We start from the raw sequence: 24,737 nt of genomic DNA, 5'->3' as shown, positions 1-24,737 counted from the left end.
CCAGCCAGGCTCTCTCCAGGGCCACCCTTTACAGACATGGGGAAGAGAGAGAGGGAGAGAATGTTTTTAAAAAAATACTGAGAGCGCAATAAAAGTGAGGGCACCCCGACCCCAGAGACCTTCCACGTTAGACCTGTAAACAAACAAGAGCTGCGCCACACATTCTCCTTTTCACCAAACCGATGTTCATCGGCAACATAAACTTCTCAGCTATATTAAAGAACGGCTTGCTTTTCCGGATTTGGGCACAGGGCTGGGGGGGCGGGGAGGCTGCCGAGAAAGAAGTCCGAATTCGTCCACACCTTTCTTCCCAAAGGAAAAGATTCCATGAAGCCAGAAATGCAGCAGATTTGGAGTGGGGGCGGGGGTTGAGTGTGAGATGCATTGGGGGTTATTTAGGGGGATGCTTCCCACCCCTATTCCTGAACCTATTAGCTAGTTGTGTCTGCGCTTTGATCTCCAAAGAGTCCCCCTACCTCCTCCCCGTACATGCTTTACAGTATTTCCTTTACAGCGGAAGTGTGGGGATAATTTAATATATTCAATAGCTGGAGTGAAAGGTCCGTCTCGTTCCCCCCCCCCACTTCCTCCCCCAGCTCCCCTTTCCCCGCCCCTTCTCCTCTCTCCTTTTTCACGCCCTGGGTGGCATTTCCTTCGCGTGCATCAACAACAAGCCTCTGATTAATGAGGCACTAGAGCTGGCATTTCCCCCATACCCTACGCACCCCCCCCTTCCCAGTCCCTCCACCTCTTTACCGTGTGTGCGGGGAGGGGAGGGAAGCTCAGAGCGGGGGAGGGGATAGGCGGGAAAAGAAACAGAAGGAGAAAGGAGAAGAGAGAGGAGGAGGGAGAGAGAGAAGGAAGGGGGGAAGGAGGGGTGCTTTAGGGCCCGCCTTCTCTCTCCTCCCTTCTCCCTCCTCCCGCCACCCTCTAGCTTCCTCTCTCCCCCAGTCTTCCTCTCCTCCCACCCCTCACTTCCTCTGCGTGGTGCTCAATTGGTGCTCAGGGCCGTCAGTCCCCCGGCGCTGCACCCAATGCGGGGTGCGTGTGGGGGAGGAGTGCGGTTCTCTCGCCCCCTCTTTCCCCCCTCACCCTGCGCTCGTGTGTGTGCCTGCGTAACGCAGAGTCACATGTTGTTTTGCTCTTTAGTTCAGTCACTCAGTGCGCGATGTGTTACTCACTGTTCAACTGGGACCGAGACAGGCAGGAGTCGCCGTTGGCGGCGGCAGTAGCACCAGTAGCAGTAGCAGAGACAGCAACCCCAAGCCACGCCGAGGGATTCGCAGCTCACCGAAGCAGCTCCGAGAGCAGAGAGGCAACGGCAACCGCGGTGGCGGTGGCGGCAGTGGTTGCAGCCCAGGCAGCAGGGACAAGTGCAGCGGCATAACCCGGATCAGCGGACAGCCGAAGCAGTGAAGGAGGCTGTAGTCCAAAGACTGGGGCTACAGGGTGCTTTTTAGGGCAGCCAGAGACACTGGAGAGAGAGGAGCCGCGGGAAGTTGGAGAAGGTGGGGGCGGGAGTGGACTGTGATCTGTGCATCATCCGGCCGGACCACCGGAGATAACCGAGCATCCAAGGGAAGCCTGCTTGGCTCATCTTTAGATTTTTTTTTTTTTTTTTTTTAAACCTTTGGGGAAAGAGACGCTTTCATTTGAGAGAGTGAAGGGAAGCCATCCCTAACCACCCATCCCCAAATCACTTCCCCTCCCCAATTCACCCCTCCCTCTGCTTTCCCCCTTCCCCCTCCCCCTGTTGCCTTCGCGACTGGATTGGGGAGGTCAGAACTGTACCCTCCCGGGAGGATGGCCAGCCCGCCACTAAACGGGCTCCTGACCCCGGCGAATTCCTCCAACGGAGGAGGCGGCGGCGGCGGCGGCGGCAGTGGAGGCGGCAGCACCAACCTCAACAACAACAACAACAACAACAACCACAGCGTGAGGAAGTGCGGCTACCTGAGGAAGCAAAAACATGGGCATAAACGCTTTTTCGTACTGCGGGGCCCCGGGAGCGGCAGTGAAGAGCAGGGCGGTGGGGGGTCCGGAGGACAGCCACCCCTGCCCGCGAGGCTGGAGTACTACGAGAATGAGAAAAAGTGGAAGAACAAGTCAGGGGCCCCGAAAAGGGTGATCGCCTTAGACTCCTGCCTCAACATCAACAAGCGGGCAGACGCCAAGCACAAGTATCTGATCGCCCTCTACACCAAGGACGAGTACTTCGCTGTGGCCGCCGAAAATGAGCAGGAGCAGGAGGGCTGGTACCGGGCGCTCACGGACCTGCTCAATGAGGGCAAAGCTGCCTACGACTCGAACTCGCTCTACCCTCACTGCCTCTCGTCCGGCGCCTCGTCGGCCAGCGCCTCATCCTGCAGCGCCTCCCTGCCGGGTTCGGGCGGCAGCGGCTCCTTTGGGGCAGCGGCTGAGGATCTCCATTACGGGCTGATCACCCCGGCCACCGCTGCTTACCGGGAGGTCTGGCAGGTAAACTTGAAACCCAAAGGGCTGGGACAGAGCAAAAACCTGACAGGGGTGTACCGGCTCTGCCTTTCCGCGCGCACCATCGGTTTTGTGAAGCTCAACTGCGAGGTGCCGTCGGTCACTCTGCAGCTGATGAACATCCGACGCTGCGGCCACTCAGACAGCTTCTTCTTCATCGAGGTAGGGCGCTCTGCGTCCACGGGTCCTGGCGAGCTCTGGATGCAGGCGGATGACTCTGTGGTGGCCCAGAACATCCATGAAACCATCCTGGAGGCCATGAAAGCCCTGAAGGAGCTGTTCGAATTCCGTCCCCGCAGTAAGAGCCAGTCCTCCGGCTCCTCTTCCACCCACCCTATCAGCGTCCCAGGCACCCGGCGTCACCACCACCATCTGGTCAACCTGCCCCCCAGCCAGACCGGGCTCCTTCGCCGATCCCGGACCGACAGTCTGGCCGCCACGCCTCCTGCCTCCGGTGCTCCCATTGGGACTCAGGCCCCAGGAGCTGGGAAATGTAGCTCTTGTCGGGTACGCACAGCCAGCGAGGGGGATGGCAGCAGCGGGGGCGGAGGGGTGAGTTGCAGGCCCGTTTCAGTGGCCGGCAGCCCCATGAGTCCCGGCCCGGTGAGGACTCCCCTAAGCAGGTCTCATACTCTGAGCAGCAGCTGCAGCGCCTCCATGCGACCTAGTAAGATGATGTTAGCCCCTGCAGGGGGCCCCCTGCAGCACAGCAGATCCATGTCTATGCCCGTATCCCATTCCCCTCCGTCTGCCACCAGCCCTGGCAGCCTCTCGTCCAGCAGCGGGCATGGCTCAGCTTCTTACTCCTTGCCTCAAGGACAGCATCCACATCCACACCAAATTCATCACCACCAGGGCCAGCGGCCCTCTAGTGGCAGTGCTTCTGCTTCTGGCTCCCCCAGTGACCCAGGCTTCATGTCCTTGGACGAATATGGCTCTAGCCCTGGGGACCTCCGGGCTTTCTGCAGCAACCGAAGCAACACTCCCGAGTCCATAGCTGAGACCCCCCCAGCAAGAGATGGCAGTGGGACTGAACTATATGGATACATGACCATGGAGAGGCCCCTAAGTTTAGGTGGCCGAACCTACCGAAGGGTATCTGGGGAGGGGGCCACAGACTTGGACAAAGGTCACAGAAAGAGGACTTACTCTCTGACCACACCTGCTCGCCAACGGGCAGTGCCCCAAGTGTCCTCTGCCTCCCTTGATGAATATACTCTGATGCGGGCAAGCTTTACAGGCAGCTCAAGCCGCCTTTACCCAGCCTCATCTCCCAAAGTGACCTATAACCCATACCCAGAGGACTATGGGGACATTGAGATTGGCTCCCATCGGAGCTCCAGCAGTAATCTTGGAGCAGATGATGGCTACATGCCCATGACTCCTGGAGTGGCTCCAATGACAGGGGGCAGCATTGGAAGCTGCAAAAGCGATGACTATATGCCCATGAGTCCCACCAGTGTCTCTGCTCCCAAACAAATACTGCAACCACGGATGGCAGTAGCCTCCCTTGCTGCAGGTGCGGCATCCCAGGCAGCCTCATCAGCAACATGTGGTAGAGGCTCTCCACTGAATGGCAGTAGTTACAAGACCAGTTCTCCAGCTGAAAGCTCTCCGGAGGACAGTGGGTACATGCGGATGTGGTGTGGTTCCAAGCTCTCAGTGGAAAGCTCTGAGGGCAAGCTACTTCCCAATGGGGATTACCTTAACATGTCCCCTAGTGATGCTGGAGCTTCTCTTACACCACCTGACTTCTTCTATGACTCAGTCCCATTGCCTGGTGGTGGAGAGCCACCCAAAGGAGTCCCAGGCTGCTGTTACAGTTCACTGCCCCGTTCCTACAAAACACCCTGTCCTCGAAATGGGGATAGTGACCAATATGTATTCATGAATTCTCCAGTGGGGAGGAGGATTGTGGAAGAGGAGCAAGAGCAACCAAGACTACAGCCACTGCCCACCACAGCTACACCCTGCACTGAGTCCACCAGGCCCTTTGTGTCTAATGGGGGCAGCCATTCCCAACCTCACCACCTAGTGCCTTCAACAGTTAGGCAGAGTGGCAGCAGCAGTGGCAACAACAACAGGCCAGAGAATTTCCTCATTCAGCGTTGCAGAGCAGTCCGGCCAACCCGTCTGTCCCTGGAGGGGCTTAGAACCCTACCTAGCATGCATGAGTACCCATTGCCACCTGAGCCTAAAAGCCCAGGTGAATACATCAACATTGACTTTAGTGAATCTGGAGCCCACCTTTCACCACCTCCACCTCCTTTGCTGACTTCAGCAGCCTCATCATCATCACTGCTCTCAGCTAGCAGCCCTGCCTCTTCAATGGGTTCAGGTACCCCTGGCACTAGTGGTGACAGCCGGAGGCGCTCTCCTCTCTCTGACTATATGAACCTTGGCTTTGGCTCACCCAAGTCACCCAAATCTGGCACTGAGGGTGGTGGCTCTGTAGGCTCCTTGGATGCCTTGATGTCTCCTGAGGCCTCCTCCCCCTGCCCACCACTGCCAACACCGCCTGCCTCCTCCTCTACTTCCTCCTCACAGCAGCAACAGCAATTACCACCTCCACCACCACCAGGAGAGCTGTACCGCCTGCCTCCAGCTTCTTCTACCTGCCACCCAGCCCCTGTTTCTGCCTCCTCCTCCTCATGTCCCCCTGAGACAGGGGATAGTGGTGACTACACCGAGATGGCCTTCGGCATAGCTGCCACTCCACCACAACCCATTGCAGCACCTCCGAAGCCAGAAAGTGCCCGGGTGACCAGCCCTACATCTGGTGTGAAACGACTGAGTTTGATGGAGCAGGTGTCTGGTGTAGAGGCCTTTCTGTTGGCCAGCCCACCCCCAGACCCACACCGGGGTGCCAAGGTTATCCGTGCTGACCCACAGGGTGGCCGCCGACGCCACAGCTCGGAAACCTTCTCCTCGACCACTACTGTGACTCCTGTATCCCCTTCCTTCGCACACAATCCTAAGCGCCACAACTCGGCCTCTGTGGAAAATGTCTCTCTCAGGAAAAGTAGCGAAGGACCCAATGGCAGTGGTGGTGAGAGTCTTGGAGGAGGTGAAGAAGAGCCATCTACATCTCCTCATCTTCGGCAGCCATCGCTTCCTTTGCCACCTCAGCCCCAGCAGCCAAGGTGGGCACAAAACCAACCTGGAGCATTAGTTGGTTGCCCTGGAAGCAGTGGATCTCCTATGTGTCGGGAGACATCAGCCGGCTTCCAGAATGGTCTCAACTACATTGCCATTGATGTTAGAGATGAAGCTGGTCTATTGTTACAGCAGCAGCAACAGTCTGGAGACAAGAGTACCTGGACCCGGACCCGTGGCCTCAGTGGGCTCATCAGTGGTGGAAATGGCAGCAATGCAGGTGGTTGTGTGGGACCAGGCTCTGGACCACTGCCTACAGCCAACACCTATGCTAGCATTGACTTTATGTCCCATCACCTGAAGGAGGCTACAGCTGTGAAAGGTGAGATCATCTTTTCTTTGTAATTGGGTACAAAGTGGGAGAAACCCAACAGACAGATGTGAGGGACCAGTGCTTCTTGAAATTCACTCTTTCTTATTTTTAATAACTTGACCTAATTAGCAAAAGCCCTAAATTAATCCTAGTTTGTTTTACTTTGGGCTTCTATATGGGCCTTTCTGCCAAAGTAAGGCCATCTTAAGATCCAGTAAAACAGTTAATGTGAAGGAGGTTAGTTAAAAACAGGGATACTTTAATTTTTTTATCCAGGTTATTTCTCTTAACAACACCCCCCCAACCCTCCTCACATATTGAAAGAGCCAATCTGTTAACACTGTGAACCTTTCTTTGAATCAAGCCAAAGAAAGGCAGCTTTAAACAATAGTTTATCCTTTTAGTTTCTAGAATATTATTGGGAAGGTCTAGATTTTGCTTAGAATTCTTCCTATTTTCACCTTCCCCTTAGCAGTACTCTTGAATACATCTTAATGTTTTTAAATGTTACTTAAAAGTTTTTTTTTTTAATTTGGTTTCTGTTTTTAAAAATAAAGTACAGAAAAAATTCTTTTAGAAAGTTACCGACCATTCCCCTGTTGTAGAGGTGAATAATTAATTAGCCCATCAAATAATTATTAATTTAATTAAACTTTTATGTGGAAACTAAATGATACTTTCTACTAGTCAAATTATCTTTATCTGGTGTGGACGAACTTTACTGAATCTACAAGAAGCACAGAATGTGAAACAAAAACATGGGTTTTGTCAGTAATAGTTGTGTGAGTGTTCTTCATTGTTCTGGGAATTTTCTTCAAAGGCCTGTGAATAGTGATGTGTAACTGCAGCTGGCAGTTCATTCTAAATATGAAGGCATGGTAATTGGCTTGTATGTTGGAGCTGAACTGAAATACACAAAGCTTGAAAACAAAAAGGATTCAAATGTTGGAGATTTGTCGGGTTTCTTCTTTAATTTCATAGTTGTTCTTTTCCTGAGGTGCTTTAAAGGCTTCTTTTAGGGTTAGTTAGGAGGATAGGGAAGCTTGAACAGGATCAGCTGAATATTATAATTGATGAGGGTTTTCTGTTTTGTTTTGTTGAGTATATAACTAGCAAGCATTGGAGTTGGATGATTAGGCTGGCATTGGATTACATTTTGCTCTTTCTTTTTTTCTCCCCATAAAGAGTACACATCTTAAAAGCCTAATTCTAGCAGGCATTTTATAATACAGTAGTAGCATTTTAGGATTTTTAGCTTAACTATAGATTACTTTCCCTTTCCCCCTCCCCCCATGTTAGTTTTCTAGAGAAAAAACTATTTCCTCTTTTGGAAATAAGACCAAAAGGTGAGTCCCACAATAATTAAAAAAGAACAATGACTTATGCAGACTAATGAAACTCAAATAAAGTTGACATGTTAGACTTTTTCCTATATTGTCCATCCATTGAAGGTCATTTTGTTGTACCTTGTTATCAAAGAAATATTCTAGGTAGTTTTAGAAACTTTTCCAAAGGAGTGAAAGGGTTAGCTGAAAATTTGCATACATTCTATCAATAGACCATCAGAAGTAAAGTGTATTTGTTAGTATGTATATTTGACACAGCAAACTGTAAAAGCAACAATTTTGCCCAAACCTGATTCTAACTAAAAAAGACAAAAACAGAACAAACACACACAAGCTGAAGACCTGATAGCTTTTACTGTTTCCGGCCTGTCCCTGAAGGGGAGGAGCAGGGTAATAAAAACCTGGACTGGATTCAGGTGAGGCCCTGGCTGCTGGTTTCTACCTCATATTTATAGGAGGTATTAGAGCTGGAATCTTGTCATTGAGTGCTCACTGCTATAGGGCTTGAGAGCTGCCTGATAAAGTAAATTTAATTCCGAAACATGATTCATTTATGATACAGTGCCCTCTTAGGGTTAATAAAAATGGTAAATAGTCTGATACTATGTGTTTGGGGACCAAGCATAGCCGATTTTGAATAAAGTTTTCCTACTACAATGTCTGTCTCTGTCTCTGTCTCTCTGTCTCTCAGCATGAAGTCAGAATGCTATGTATTTTGTATCCTTCATGGCTGAACAGAGATAGATAGTTATTTTGACTGGTAATTTTCTGAACTATTTGTGTATGCATCTATTGGATGCCCTATTTAGAAATAGATTAGTTGATATCAAGATAAGTAAAAGAAGAAAGCTTTATATTAAATAAATCTAAAGTGAACTAATTTGTAACAAAGAATACTAGATTAGAAAAGTGAGAATGTATCATCTTTCATTATTAATGTAATCCGTAAGTAGTACCCTATTGAGCCAGACCATTAGCATTTACAAATTCATAGAATAAGCCTCTGAATTGATTAGAGTTATATATTCATACTGAAAATGTGTTTCTGGTGATTTTACATAAAAAGATCATAACAGCAAAATGCCTTTCAAGAGATGATTTATAGAATTTCAGTAGTAGAATTCAGGGAAAAAAATCGATCTTTTACATTGAAACTAGAGGAAGGAGTACCCTTGATCATATCTGATACTAGCCTCAATTCTTGGAAGTGTTTAATATTTGTGCAGAACAACTGTTTTGGATATGGACAAACAGTATTGATTGAAGAAAAATACCTTGGTGCTAGTTATATCCTACTTACTGTTTATTTAAGTGGTAGCAAAAGGGTGTGTATTATTGTTTGCTTATGTTTGCAGTGGACTTTTACTGAATCACCAAAGTTCATTGACAAAAGCTTTAGGTAGGCAGTCTTTAAAAAATATTATCAATGAAAATAAAGTAACTATGAATATAATGTAATTATTTTAAACAAGAAATGACATAAAGGTTACTCACCTTTTGTATGTGTGTGTAGGAAAACTTGTACACTGGCCTTTACTCCCTTTTAAGAAAAATGGTATTTTAATTTCTTATATTCTTAGATGGGATTTTCATTATAAGATTTATTTACATATTCTAAAACAAATTTGATGAGAAATATTGCATAAAATAATATCCATCTCCCTTTGCCAGGTCGATTTGTCTAAAATTTATTTGAAAACGAATATAATCACATGATAATTTTAAAACCAATGGTTGAGTAACTTTGGTATGAAAGAAATGCTTGCAGGGGAACAATAAAGGCACTACTTTATTTACATTTAAGAGGAAGTTGTACTTACTGAAATATCAAAGCACTTGAATACTTTCAGAAGTATAATGAGCTTAGTTGACAAACCAAATAACCTTTCATTTTTTCCCGTTGGTTTAGTTGGCTAGCTCTTGTCATAACAAGATAATACTGGTATAGAGTTCCTATTCCATTCCCAGGAGTAGACAAGTAAGGTGCTAATGAAAACACATGTACCCTTTCTTGAATGAAAGTCACATGACTGGCTCTGTTTCCTTTATTGAAAGGAAAGCCTTTACTAAAATAGTACTTCATAGTAGGCACATAATCTGTTCCATAGAACACTGAATTAAGTATCAGGAAGCCAGGTTTTTAGTTCCTGCTCTGTTACTGAATCACTGTGTGACCTTAGGGAAACTACTTAATCCCTCAAATTTCTCAGTTTCTCCATCTACGGAATAGAGATAATAATTTCCCTCCTTTTAACTATCTCACAGACACAGTGATGAGGGTAAAGGAGATAGATAAAAAATATCAGGACATTTTAGACTTCTTCCAGAGAAAGGTAGGTCATCAATCCAAAAATTATATTGCTACTTCTACTTATTTAAATATATCACACAACACACACACTCTCTTTATCAGGAATTCACAAATATACAAAGAACTGGTATATATATATATATATATATATATATATATATATATATATATTTAATAAGCACAGTTTCACAGATCTAAAATATATTTTTAAACCTGTAAAATTGTTTGCTTTTTTAAAAAAAATTGTACCAGTTTTTTGTATAACTATATGTATATTTACATATATAATTGCATAATTCACATATGTGGATGTTTGTATATACATATATTTACATATGTAGAGAGATAGATTGGTAATCTTTTGAGTTCTGTATTTAGTTTTTCAAATGGAGTAAATAATATATATGTGACAAAGTTATTCATAAAAAATGGGTGTTTTATTTATTTTAAGGCACTAAAGCTTCAGACATTAGTATTTTTTCAATTGTTTTAATTCAACTTGGACATTTAAAGATACCGTTAGCATTTATACATTAGTGTTCTAAATTACATTTCAAAATAGATCATTAAGAAAACTATTTCTTACTCTTGGAGTTACCTAAAAACTTGTTTTTATTTCAATTTTCCTTTATAATTACTTCATATTTAAAAGGGGGCTTTCCAGATGAGCTTGTATGTTAAATCATACATTGTTTTAGCAGTGACAGTTTGTGTTTAAGGAAAAATATACATTTGTTTTACTAGTGGCAGTCCAAGCTGTTATTATGTGAGATACATTAGAACAACAATAACCAGATCCTCAAAGACTTTGCTTTGCCTCCATGATTCTTTGTTCACTTTGGTATTTCATTCTTTTAGTCTGATTAAATGAGATTGGTCCCTCTATAGACCGTGTTTTGACTTGTAATGCTGTGCTCTTTGATTTTACAACAATGTAGGAATATATCAACATTTTACTATCACCTTCTTTCCAAATTCTGTTTTAATTGAAAATTGAGTTTTTAAAAATATTTTATTAACATTAATCCAGACTTTTGTTGTTATTTTTAAGAAAAACCTAAAACAAGGTCACAGTTTTTCAGCCATACCAAAGCATAATGGTTTTTCTGTTAAAATACCCACTAATGCATTTTCCACAGAAACATAGTTCCAAGAATTAGTTAACTTTTGGTATCAGATTTGGCAACTATAGGGAGTTTTTGCCTTTTTTTTTTTTAAGCACAGAATCAAGTGTTACAGTTTCACCTTAAACCTAAGGGAAAATGTAACTTTAGTCTTTTATCTACATTACCAAATAGAGTTTGGAGGAAAAAAAAAATGCATTCAGGGTAAAATAAGCTTTTGTAGGCCCACCCTCCTAGGCACATTCCCCAGCTAGATGCTAGTTAGTTTATGAATAGAGTTCTATGCAGAATTTCTGAAGTAGACAACACTAAAAATAATGTGTGCTTCTGATTGAAACTAACAAAGTTTTTGAAATTAAAAGTATCATGAATTTGTAAACTGACAGCTTCAAAAGCAAAATTTAACTCAAATATAAAAGAAGCACAACATTTTGCAGGGGAAAACCCTCAACAGTTTCTGCTTTGAGCTTTAATTTATATATTATTAAAAAATAAAACTAATACCACCTAAAATTCAAAGGGGGTGGGGGGAATGCTGGACATCAGTGTTCCTTTTTGTCTTTGTATTTTAAGTTATATTTAGTTTGAATGTTCATTTAAAGATTGTCGGTAATTCTGAACCACTTAAGATAAATTCTTGTAGACAAAGTTGAAGGGTAGGTTTGTTCTAAAGTGAAACAGCAGAGTTGTTGCTTAAGGCAGAGGAAATGGTTAGGTTGATCGTTGCTTCTGATTACTTGATTTCTTTCAAGATAGCTACAAAGAGTAACATTGACTTGATTAAGTAAAATACATATAGGAATGTATGTTTAGACATAAAAAAGATTTGAAGAATATTTTATACACTAGGCTTTCCTTCCCACCATCCAAAAGAGAAAATGTTAGATAATTAAAACTTGTCACACTTATTAACTTTGAGGCTTTCATTATATTAGACCATTGCAGGAAAATAAGGCAGAAAGTAGTATGTCATGTGCTTCCCCACTTGATGTTCAGTTTGGTCATTCTCACTTCTTTTGCTTTAACTTAGAAAATGTTATTTTGTATAATTCATGTGCTTTCTATGGGAACTAGAATGAGTTATAATTTTTGACTGGCCAACCCTTAAATTTTGATTTATTAAATTTTAGAATATTGTGATCTGTATATGAATGCTTTTGTGTATATTTTGATAATCATAAACTTTTAAAAGTGAGCTACATTTATTTTTCCATTCTATCAGTATTAGATAAATTGGACAAGATATACTTCTTCAAAATTCATTTCTCAGACAAACAATTACTTTTACTGTCATTTGCAAATATACCATCTTCCAAAATGGCCAATATCAATATGGAATCATTTAGAAAGGAATAGGAGTTTGACATGTGATTTTACAGAGGTAGGGAAAATTCAGATGAGGAAACTTCTGTTTATATTGCAGATTGGCACTTATTCTTCAATTTATGGTCTTAGGGATTGTCTAGAATACAAACAGATTAAATAACTTTCTCAGGGTCACATAACAGTTATGAATCAGAAACTGAACTTGAACCCAAATCTTTCTGAATTTAAGGCCAACTTCATAGACTGTATTTACTCCCCCTGAGCCACTGATTCATTTAAGGATTTTAAATTAACAAAATTCATTATAAATTTTCTAGAAACTATTATTTTAAATTGAATTTACATATATCTAGCCTCATGTGAACATACTTGACTTATATAAATAAAAAAAAAACAACAACAATCTCATAGGCAAAGAAGGAGTTTTTGCTCTATTATAAAAACAAATTCAAAGTGATAAGTTTATCAAGGTCACAAATAAAAATGCTTGAACAAATAGGCATAAATTATTTTTTAAACTTGAGATTTTATTTTAAGGCAAATGTATCTGTCATGATAATTTATTTCATTATCATATGAACAGTTATCCCAAAGCTTATGCTAATGATCAATTATATTACAGAGTTTTATTGCATAATCCTAAAGTTTATGTATGGAAAAGATGTTCTCTCTTATAGTGCATCAAATAAACTGTTCATATCTATTTGCAAATGTGCCCTCTAAATGACAGAAGCTTAAAAATCAGTCTAATAACTTCTTGGAGAATCAGTCTTTTGATTTTGAAGGTATGCAATCGAGTTTAGCTGTGATGAAAGATTTACTTATTTCTACAAACAAATTTCAGATTTTTCTTTTTTTTTGTAAAAGAATTATTAATGGTATTTTGAATTTTTACATTAATAAATAACTGTTCAATAGCATTACCCTGAAAATTGCCAATTACTTTGCAATTTTCAAAATTTTCGATCTCAAATTCATTATCTTGCAGTAAAACACTTAACCCTGAGTGTCACAGATATTATTATATCTATTTTATAGATGTGGAAACTAAGGTTCAGGGAGTTTGACTACTAATGGAGATAGGATGGAATCTCATCTCCAAACTTTTGATCTACTTCTCTTTCTATAGTATCATGCTCGCCATAACTGATAACCTTTGTGGTTATCTTAGAGGATTCATACTGTATTGTAATATCCACATCCACAGTTCATGTTCATGTGTATATGTGTTTACATATATATGTATGTATGTAACATACATATTTATACTTGTTTGTGAGGATATAAAAATTTATTGGAGAAAGGTAAGAAAGTTTCTAAAACCTTCAAAAAACTTTAAATAGATTATTATTTTGAAGAATTTGATTTGAGGTTTCTATGATTTCATTAAGGCATGAAAATTTAGATGTAGAAAAACAAAAACATGTCACATAGTATCATTTTACAAAGAAAACTGAGACTTAGAATTTATGTGATTTGTCCAAGTTAGTGGCAAAAAAAATTTGTATACATTAAAGATAGTACATTGCACTCTCATATAATGACTAATAATATCTTAATTTCTTTCAGGACAGACTTTGGAGTAAGTAAAGCATTTGTAGAAGCTCAACCCATCAGTCTACTAGGATGAATTGCTTCTTGGTAGGGATACAGGGTACCTTCTTTAAGAGACCACAGTAATTTAGATGGTCAAATAAATAAGTTTTTGCAGAGAGTATATATGGCTAATTTTGATAGTACTCACTTAATATAAAAATGAAGTGGCAATTTGTCAAGCATCTAAGTAATTTACTCAATGTAAATAGCCAATTATTAGGTGATAGTTTAGTTCTAAGAAGCTATCTAGAATAGGATTAGGTAGACAAAACTTAGATTGTAAATGCAATAACTGATAAACTTTGCTCAGTTTTCTGTTAAATTTTTGTAAATTTTGTAAATTTCTGTTAAAATTTTGTTAAATTTTGAATTATTCATCAAAACTAATTTATTATTTAAAATTAAATACTTTATACCCGCCATGTCTAACTTCTCTAATAGTTCACTAAGACATAAGTCATTAAACCTATTCATTAATGGGATATTTGAAAATTAATCAAATTAATTTGCCTGAGAATAGATAACTAATTTATCAGTTTTTATACTACATTATCTATTTGTGAATTGATGAGTCTATCAATACTTTCATTATGCTTATAAAAAAGAGAAATTGTTAACCAAGTTGAATATATATGAATTTAACATGAAAAACAGTCTTTAGTAATAAGTCATTACAATAACAATAATATTCCTTTTAGAAATGCATGCTTTTGCCAAAGCATAAATACCCAAACGAATGAATAAAAATTCATGTTGTATCTATAGAGAAAAGTATCTAGAAGTCTCTTATATGGACTCTGGTTATTATAGATGACTCAGTGTTTTGTTTACATTAGCTGTCAGTCTCCTCTGCATCCTAGAAGAGAATACTTCCTTCCTAGCAGATGGCAGCCCCAGGGCCATGCACCTGCCATTACAAGCAATACACACTAGTAATCTACCCCAGCATTGCTGTTGACAACAGGCTAATGATTGGAGACTGTCTGCCTCACAGGGTAAACAAAATAGGGGGGGATTTTTTTTTCCTCTTTAGTAAAAGTGATTAAGATAGTGATAAAACTTTTCCTTTCCTGAAAAAAAAAAAAAAAGGAAATGTCTCCCAATAGTGGATTTGTTATTTATTTTTGAAGTTGAATAAAAGCAAATTAAAAAAAATAAAGATGTACTATAAATACATGTGTACCCTTACCATATGACTTTATCATATGACATTTAGTTTATTTGTGTATAATCATGCTATCTCCAGTGTGAAGAATAGGGAGGAGTTATATACACTGAGAAATATTATGATATAGTCTTATTCTAAAAGAGAGATTGAAATATATTTCATCATCCCAAATTCCCTTCCCTGTTGTTGAAGAATCCTTCAGTAAACCTAGTTCTGAGTTACACTACCATCTGTTACTGCCATGCCAAGGGACCAGTTTATATTAATGTGGGAGTCCCTTGCTTTTATTTCTTTCAGTTTTTCAAAAGGCATTGATAGATTATATTGGGAATTAGGGGTATGCAGAGTGGTGGGAGAAGAGGTCTTTGAAATAGGCCAGGATGTTCTTACTAAATTTAAAAACTCCCAAATATTACCCGGAGTTTTTGGAGTATTAAGCAGGATTAGGTGACGTGTGGATTAAATGTTGTGTTGAGCAGCTTGTTTTTGTTTAAAGGAGTTAGAAATGGAGACAGACACTAAGACTCTAGTCTATTTCCCCAATCACAAAGTTGCTGATAGATTTAGATTTAGCATAAACTCCTTAGAAAAGCAGAGCCTAATAGTCATTTTCCTATACTACAGGCCCCTAGGCATTTTTGATAGTAGTATCAGCATTATTAATAAAGTATCATCTGGTAAATGTTCAGTGTGGTACTTATATCTTGTTTATGTCTTTTAAAAATTCATCTATATGTGACCCAAGATAAATTCAGAAGTTTATAGATTGTACTGAAAATACACCAAGAAACTATTCCAGTGGTAATCTTACAAATTGGGTCAATCAAAGACTCTGTGCTTAAATTAGTTCTTGTGTTGACCTTCGAGAGAGAGTTAAAATAAATATATGATTTCATTTAAAACTTATTTAGGTATTCATTAGAAAACTCAGTTTATTTTTTCCTTGTTTTTTTTTTTTCTGGGAGGTGGGAATTTGGGGTACAGTAGGGTTGGAGTGCACAAAGATACATCTATGCAAGTGTTTTTATTCCATGAAAGTTTTTTGACAACTTAATATTATTTGCTGTTGAAGTGAGAAAATCAAATAGAAGCAATGAAGAATTTGCTATTTATTGTAAATAAATGGAAACTGTCATTTAGCTATTTGAAGTCTAAAAAAAAAGCAGTGATGTTCTTTTTAAAATCAAAAGCTTCAGTTTTTTTGGAAATTTTGCAAAAAGCAGACCTGTATTGCTTTCAAAGTTTAAAAGTTCTAGTCATGGCAAAGGGCTATCATATCGATGTGAAAAAGCATTATAAAGCTTAGACTCACTGTCAGCCTTATATCTAGCCCACTTTATATTAAGGAGTTGAATCTGTCAAAGTTCATTGAAATATTTTTTTAATCTTCCTGTCCTAACCTTTATTTTTAATTAATTAATTTTAACATTCTCTTTTAAATTTGGTTTTCAATTTGAGTTTTAAATTATCTTTTTCCTTCACAGTCCCACCCACTGAGAAAGCAAGCAATATTATATAGATTATAAATGTAAAGTCATGTAATATATATTTCCACATTAGCCATATTTTTTAAAAAAGCAAGAAAGTAAAGAAAGGGAAAAAAGTATGCATCAACTGTATTCAGAATTAATAAATTCTCTCCTGAGGTAGAAAATACCTCTCTTTGGAGATAGATAACATCCTTAATTTTGGGTACTTTGGAATTATCTTAGATCATTTTCTTGATAAAGGTAGCTAAGTTTTCACAGCTGATCATCTCTATAATATTGCTGTTATAATGTAAAGTGTTATTCTGGTTCTGATCACTTCACTTTGCTTCAATTAATATATTTTCCCATTTTTTTTCAGAAACTATCCTGCTTATCATTTGTTACAACACAACAGTAGTCCATCACAGTGCATAAATTGTTTAGCCATTTCTCAATCAAAAGCCATTCTCTCAATTTTCAATTTTTTCCACCAATAAAAGAGTTGCTATAAATTTTTTTTGGTAAATATAGTTCCTTTTCCCTTTTCTTTGATGTCTTTGGGATAAAAACTTGATAGTGGTACTGCAGAGTCAAAGGATATGAAGTTTTATAACTCTTTGGACATAGTTCCAAATTGTTTTTCAGAATGATTGGACCAATCAACAATTCTACCAATGGTGTGTTAATGTACTTATTTTCTCATATTCCCCTCCAGCAATTATCTTTTTCTTTTTATCTGTCATGTTAGCTAATGTAATAGATGTGAGATAATACTTTTGAGTTGTTTTAATTTGCATTTCTCTAATCAGTGGTGATTTTGGTTTTTTTTTTCCATATTATTATTCATCCCTTAGATTTTTTTTCTTCTGAAACCTGCCCTTTGACCATTTTTCAATTGTGGAATGGCTCTTATTTTCATGAATTTGGTTCGGGTCCCTATATATTTGAGAAATGAGGAGTTTAGCAGAGAAACTTCCTGTAAATTTTTTCCCAGTTTCCTACTTTCCTTCTAATTATGGTAGCATTGATTTTGTTTGTCCAAAAGCCTTTTAATTATACATAATTTATAAGTTATTTATTTTATTTCCAATGATGTTTTCTGTCTCTTGTTTGGATCTTTCCATTACTTACAAATCTAACACGTGCATTTTTCCATGTTCCTTTAATTCACTTAGGCTATCATCCTTTATAGAACACTGTTTCTTAAAGATAGCACAGTGCAGGGGAAGGGACTCATAGTAAAAGTTAAAACTTGGGTTTGAGTTCTAGCTTTCATATTTACAAAACTTTGTAGCTGTGGGCTACCATTTAGTTTTTCTGTGCTTGTTTCCTAATCTTTAAAATAGAGAATAATATTTATGCCACCTACCTTAAAGGACTATTGTGGAGAAAATGCCTTGAATCCTTAAGATTCTATATGTGAATTATTATTAACAATGCTATTAGTAGTAGTAATAAAAAGCCCACATCAAATATATATCTTCCTTAGACCAAAATGTATTAATAATTAGCAATTAATTAATTAATAATTAATAAAATGTATGTCATGTTCATTACTTTAGTTTAAGGCCACAGATAGTGTGAGGTCTCACCCTAATGATTCTATTCATATTTAATTGGAGAATTTCTATGTTGGTAGATATTGAAAACATTAGGCCTTCAGTAAGAGTAGGACCCAATTCGTATTAACCTGCTATTTGGTCAACAAATATTATTGTTCAAACTAATATTTTATACACCCATTAATAAAATAAATTAATAAATTTCACTGTTAATAAGGAAATTCCACAAAGTAATATTAATGTGCATGCATTGAGAATTTTGGTCCCTCAGTGATAGTAATTACTATACTAGTTAGGAATTAATAACCTTTTGCCTTATAATAACAGTGTAAAACCAACTATGTTGGTCAGTTGTTTTTTAATCATGTCCAGCTCTTCATAACTCCATTTAGGGTTTTCTTGGCAAGCATACTGAAGTAATTTGCAATTTCCTTCTCCTGCTCATTTTACAGATCAGAAAACTGAGGCAAACAGGGTTAAGTGACTTGCTTTGGGCCATCTAGCTCCTAAGTATCTGAAGTTAGATTTGAATTCAGGAAGATGAGTCTTCCTGATTGTAAGCCCTGCATCCACCCATTGTACTACTTAGCTGCCAAAATCCAGGTATAGGAATGCCTACGTCTTATTTTTTCTCTTGTCATCTGTTTTTCAGAATTCAAAATCTTACTGTAGAAAATATGCACAAAATCACAATTAATTAATTAATACTTTGATTCTAAGTAGTAATCATTGTGATATATAAAAGATTAATTTTTCTCTTATATGACGATGCTGATTCTATTCTTTTTTGCAGACTTATATGTTTATCTATATGTGCATATACATTTGTATACATATTCATACACACACACACACACACACACACACACAATCCCTCTTCTCATTCTGAGTTCCATATGGCATTTCTTCTATGTATTCATCTATTTTCCACTATTAATAAAGCAAGAAAGAATCTTAGACTGAGATCCAAAAAAAAAGATATATGATTTTTCCAAGCCAGTCAATGGCTCTACCTCATTCTACTCTTTGACTTCTTAGCTGTTCCTGTTTTCACTTTAGCACTGTGAGCTCTTCTCTCAGCTTCATACCTCTTGTCCCTTATTCTTACCTATTCTCCAACATAAAGCTTCTTAAACTATGGGTCATGATCCCCCATATGGGGGTGAATTTGGGATCATGAGCAAAAGTAAAAGTTTCTGAACTCAGCAACCAAAAATTAATTCCAAATCAAACACGTAATGAGTCCAAGGTGTTTCTGGCAGTGCTAACCTGTGTTGCACATTGTGACTTCACTGTAGTTTTGATTCTGAATATACAACATGCACACTTTGCACTGCATATGCATGACTGCTGCCAGAAACAACTAAGCTCAGATTAGAGTTGAGTAAAAATTTCTCTGGCAAAAAGGGGTCACAAATGGGAAAAGTTCAAGAAGCCCTGTTCTAATACCCATGGGCAAAGGGTGTGTGTGTGTGTGTGTGTGTGTGTGTGTGTGAATAAGCCCTAGAAATGCTTACCCCCACATTGTTTCATTGTTAGTTGTCATGAGAAGGTTTAATTTTCTTTTTTCTTTTCCTTATAACTGTATCAAGGAATACCCATGTGATCTCATAGTTTTATACTCAGTACTATGAAATGTTCGTATAATCCTAAAATGATGCCAGGTGATTTTTTGTTGTTGTTGTTTAGTGGTTTCAATCCTATTTGATTATTCTTGTCTTGCAGGGCTGGCATTGCACCCATTGTACCACCTTGCTTTTCTAATTAGATGATGGGATTGTGCTTTTATATAGGCATTTGAAAAACATCAATGATGGTGCAGGGGGCTTTTCAAAACATTTGTCCCATCCTTTTTATAGATACCTGTGAAATATCCAAGAAAGTCTCCTTTCTTTCATGGACAAAGGAGGGTATGCTCCCACCATTAGTCCTTACTGTGCTTCCTTCATTGAAAAATCATTGCCATTCAATCCAATTCCTTCAACTATTGTGATAGTATTTGGAGAAAGGAAATCTGATTTGACTGGGCAGTTCTGAATCACAAACCCATAAGGGAATAAACCACAAGTGAGTTTCCTATCATTTTTGCCTTTTTTTTCTATTATTTTTTTCTATTTTATTTTTATATTATTTCTGTTCTTTTCAAAAGTAATGACAGGAACTTTACTTAAAGGCTGCATTAGTAGGGGGACTGAGAGATAGGAAGGTATAAGAGGGCAGAAAAATATATAGAGAATCCCATATAGTATCAAATTTTAGAGTTGAAAAGTCTTAAGATTATTTGTTCATCATATGAGGAAGTTGAATTCTAGACTAAGACTTCAGACCTACTCTCTGGTGGAGTCAGAATAAGACTCTTCATCTCCTGATTCAGAACAGCTATACTGGGACATCAGGAGTATAAACAATACTACAATGTACTGCCTCCCAGCCTCTACCATTCATAACTCATCTTTCATCCAGGAAGAAAAGAATACCTTTGAGTCAAGATAGAAAATAGTTGTCATGAAGTTCAGGTATTTAGAAGGCTCATTAAAAAAATTTGATTATTTATAGATGAGAAACACTGAAAGAGGTTGGCTAGGATTTAACATTGTTTGGCAACAATAAAAACTTGGAAAGAATATAGATTTGAAAAATAAAAGCTATAAAAGATTAGCCTTATATAATTCAAAAATCCTTTTGGGGAACTTCTGTAGTAGACTATAAGGCAATAAGTAATTTTTATTGTGATGATTACCCCCAAAATAGGTAGATTTTGATAAATGTATATTGTTAGTAAGATGTGGCAATCCAGGAAATAAAGTCATTTTAATAACATACAAATTGTTACCTGATTTTATTTAAATTCTAAAATAAAATTGGTAGACATGGGTTTTTGATAAAGAACTCCAAGAAAATCATACTTCAATTTTAAATTTAGTTTTTAAGATGAGTTACCAGATATACATATATGATATGAAGGAAGCTTAAAAGCAAAATTTTAAAATGAAATTTATCGTGCTGTTTATAAATTCTTACTTGTTCATCCTTCTCGGAATTACTAATGTAACTGCAATTTTGGAAAAGTTTGTTTTTTTCATCTAGAGGTATACTGTGCATGTGCTTACATACCTCACTTAATTGCCCTCTCAGAACTCAACTGGAAAAATGAAAAATAGGTACTTAAAGTAAAGCTTCTTTTAATTGGCATTCTCAAAAATGAAGTATTCCATGTATTTGAACTCTAGACACCTAAGCCTTATTCCTTTAAAAGTGCTAACACTTATATTGCTTTCTTGTATCTGCTGATAAAACAAATGTTTTTAAAAGTACCAATGCTTCTTAAAGAAAACATTTTAAAGGGAATTTTTTCTTCCCAAAATGTGGTCCATCAGCAAGCATCATATGTAATGGGGATAAAATAGAACCATTCCCAATAGGATCAGGGATGAAACAAGGTTGCCTACTAGCACCATTAATCTTCAATATTGTATTAGAAATACTAGGTTTGGCAATAAGAGGAGGAAAAGAGATGACAGGAATTAGAGTAGGTAAAGAGAAAACCAAATTATCACTCTTTGCAGATGATATGATGGTATACTTAGAGAACCCTAGAAAATCAACTAAAAAGCTATAAGAAATAATCCGCAACTTTAGTAAAGTTGCAGGATACAAAATAAATACATATAAATCATCAGCATTTTTATACAGCACTAACAAAATCCAATAGCAAGAGATACAAAGAGAAATTCCATTTAAAATAACTGTCATAGTAAAAAAAAAATTTGGGAATCTATCTGCCAAAAGAAAGTCAAGAAGTATATGAGCAAAACTACGAAACACTTTCCACACAAATAAGGTTAGATCTAAACAACTAGAAAAATATCAAGTGCTCTTGAATAGGTCAAGGGAATATAATAAAAATGACAATACTACCTAAACTATTTATTTAGTGCTATACCAATCAAACTCCCAAGAAATTATTTTACTGACCTAGGAAATATAACAACAAAATTCATGAGGAAGAACAAAAGGTCAAGAATTTCAGGGGAATTAATGAAAAAACTACAAATGAAGGTGGCTTAGCTGTACCAAATTTAAAACTATATTATAAAACAAGGGTCATCAAAATCATTTGATACTGGCTAAAAAACAGAATAATCAGTGGAATAGGTTAGGTTCACAGGACAAAGTAGTCAATAACTATAGCAATTTAATGTTTGACAAACCCTAAGACTCCAGCTTTTGGGAAAAGAACTCACTATTTGACAAGAACTGCTGGGAAAATTGGAAACTAGTATGGCAGAAACACCTAATGCCATATACTAAGATAAGGTCGATATAAGTTCATGATTTAGACATAAAGAATAATATTATAAACAAATTAGAAAAACATAGGACAATTTACCTCTCAGATCTGTGGAGCAGGAAGGAATTTGTGATTAAAGTAGAACTGGGGATCATTATTGATCACAAAATAGATAATTTTGATTATATTAAGTTAAAAAGTTTTTGTACAAACCAATAATCTGGCCCATGTAATATTTTAGCACATAGTGAGTAAATGTCAATTCTTTCATTTATTTGTAAAATATTTTATATACAATTTTAAAATTTTTTGAAAGGCAGCATGAATATTATATACTCCATATGCTAGTATATATGAAGAAATGATCTTGGAATCAGGAAAACCTGAATTCAGTTTCTGCCCCTGAAACACACTAGCAAGATCTTAATCTGGGACTTGTCCTTTAACTTCTCAATACTCTTGGAAGCTCTTTAAAACGGTAAATTTCAAAGAAGTTGCTGACTTCTGTTGGAAGAGGGAGTTTCCTCACTGGACACTTCTTTACCAATTCCGTAGAATAAAGAGGAAGTAAAGTGACAATTGGAATTTGTGGATCTCTTAAAGTATCACATCCAAAATACTTCTATTATTACCAGTTAGTCATTGAATTATGAACTTTAGTTATGTTTTCTTTCTGTTATGCTATATTTATACTACAGTGCTGACTTCTGGGTTCAATGTCTGGGATTGCATGAAACAAGATTTCCTTAAGTCTTTCACATGCCTAACTATTTAAAATATATTTATTGATAAATTTCTTTATATTGCATTGTTAGAGTACATTCCCCACTGTATTTGCTTTCCTTTAAGAATTTTTTAAACTTAAAATCATAAAGTAAAGGTTTCAATCTTTGAATCACTTCATTAATTTGGGAACTAAAATACGAATGATATCTAACAGATTTGTAAGGAATAGATGATAGGGAGTTGACCTTTGATTTTATTGGTATTGTGAATGCCTTAGATGAGGAAAACTGTTTCTAGCAATATAGGTCAACATTCTTCTCTATTTTATAATCTTACAGAGTTGTCTGGAACACTGAGAAGTGATACCCAGGGTATCACAATTGGTATGTGCCATAAGCCACACTTGAACCCAAATCTTTCAGCTTTCAAAGATGTAATCCACTGTCACACTTCCCCTCAATTTTGGAAAGTATTTTAAAATTTGCAATTATCTTGGTGCCCTTTATCTCACCTGATTTTCACAGAAGTCTGATGCTTTAATTGAACTTCCTATCTAATGAGAAATAACAATGTTCAATTGACTTGCCAGAGCTCACACACCTATAAATAGCAGTGAGGTTTTTAACATGGTTTTCTGTCTTGGTCTCTTCTGTTGTATACCACACTAACTCACAATTATATTGTCCTACCTTCTAAATCTATTGAGAGTCAGTCAGTCTGTTATTCCATAGACAAACAGTATGGCATCCTGGATAGAAGATTGGAATTGGAACCAGAACACCTTGGGTGAAAATCTTGTTTCTGGCCCTACATGGACATGGAGAAGCCTCAGGTTTATCATATATGAAATAGGATTAATGAATGATGCATTTATCCACCTCAAATGACATAATGCCAATCACATACCTAAAAGTTAGACTATTTGCACCCGACCTGTGGTAATACCTTCTGAACTCATATTGGTCTGATTAACCACAGTCAGATACATTGTACCTTGACTTAAACATAAATGATGTGACTTTGGTTCTCTTCAATCTTGAATGGCAATAAACAATTATCAGCTGTCGTTGTCCAATATCTTCCATAGACTTTGTACTAATAGGAAAAAAAAAATTAGAACTAGTGATGTAAAAATTGTGGAAACACTAATAAATTATAATGAAGCATGATACTTTACTCCATTTGGCTTACTGGGGACCCTGTATGGTATAATAGAGTGAGGAGGGGTTGGTGGAAAACTAAACTTGGAGTAAAGGGTCCTGAATTCAAATCCTGACTTTGCTATTTACTACCTCTGTGACCTTCAGCAAGTCATTTAAATTCTCTAGTATTTGTAAAATTAGGGCAGTGGACTAGGAGATTACTAGGTTTCTTCTACCTCTGAATACTTTGACTTATGTAATTAGATTAACTTGATAAACTATTCACAATTTTTTATATTTGAGCTTATTTTTAAAAGCTTGATAAATGCTTAGCTCTACATGTTGATTTCCTATAATATCATCCTCATTAATCATTATTGACATAAGGAGCCCCCTATAAAAGTGATAGTCATAATTTCACTCAAACTGAAGATCAAAACACATGATCTGTCAAAGAATATTCTGATTTCAAAGCCACTGCAATGTATGTAAAAAATGAATTTCCTCTTTGAAATTTGTACTCTTTTGATTTTACTGTGTGTGGTTGTTTTACCTATAAAATGTTATCCTTCATTAATCAGAAGTGAAGGAGAAGAAAGATAAAACCCTTTTCTTTAATTCTGCATTATTAAATATTCATTCTCAGGCATTATTGTTATTTTGTCTTTCAAATCAGAAATACCAAATTAAAATTTTTACTGTCACATGGGTTTT

At 37.8% G+C, this 24,737-nt stretch overlaps 1 protein-coding gene across 1 annotated transcript in view; it reads left to right on the top strand.

The window, feature by feature from the left end:
* Positions 1 to 979: 979 nt before the first annotated feature.
* IRS2 (insulin receptor substrate 2) overlaps positions 980 to 24,737 on the top strand; it is a 39,869-nt gene continuing 16,111 nt past the window's right edge. The window contains exon 1 of the mRNA XM_031958703.1: positions 980 to 5,971. Within this exon, the coding sequence (XP_031814563.1) occupies positions 1,804 to 5,971 (4,168 nt within the window). The 5' untranslated portion in view covers positions 980 to 1,803. The remainder of the gene's footprint in view (positions 5,972 to 24,737) is intronic.

This window comes from Sarcophilus harrisii, chromosome 3, assembly GCF_902635505.1.
Source record: "Sarcophilus harrisii chromosome 3, mSarHar1.11, whole genome shotgun sequence".
Classification (NCBI taxonomy): Eukaryota; Metazoa; Chordata; class Mammalia; order Dasyuromorphia; family Dasyuridae; genus Sarcophilus; species Sarcophilus harrisii.
This window is presented reverse-complemented; position numbering and strand designations above follow the sequence as displayed.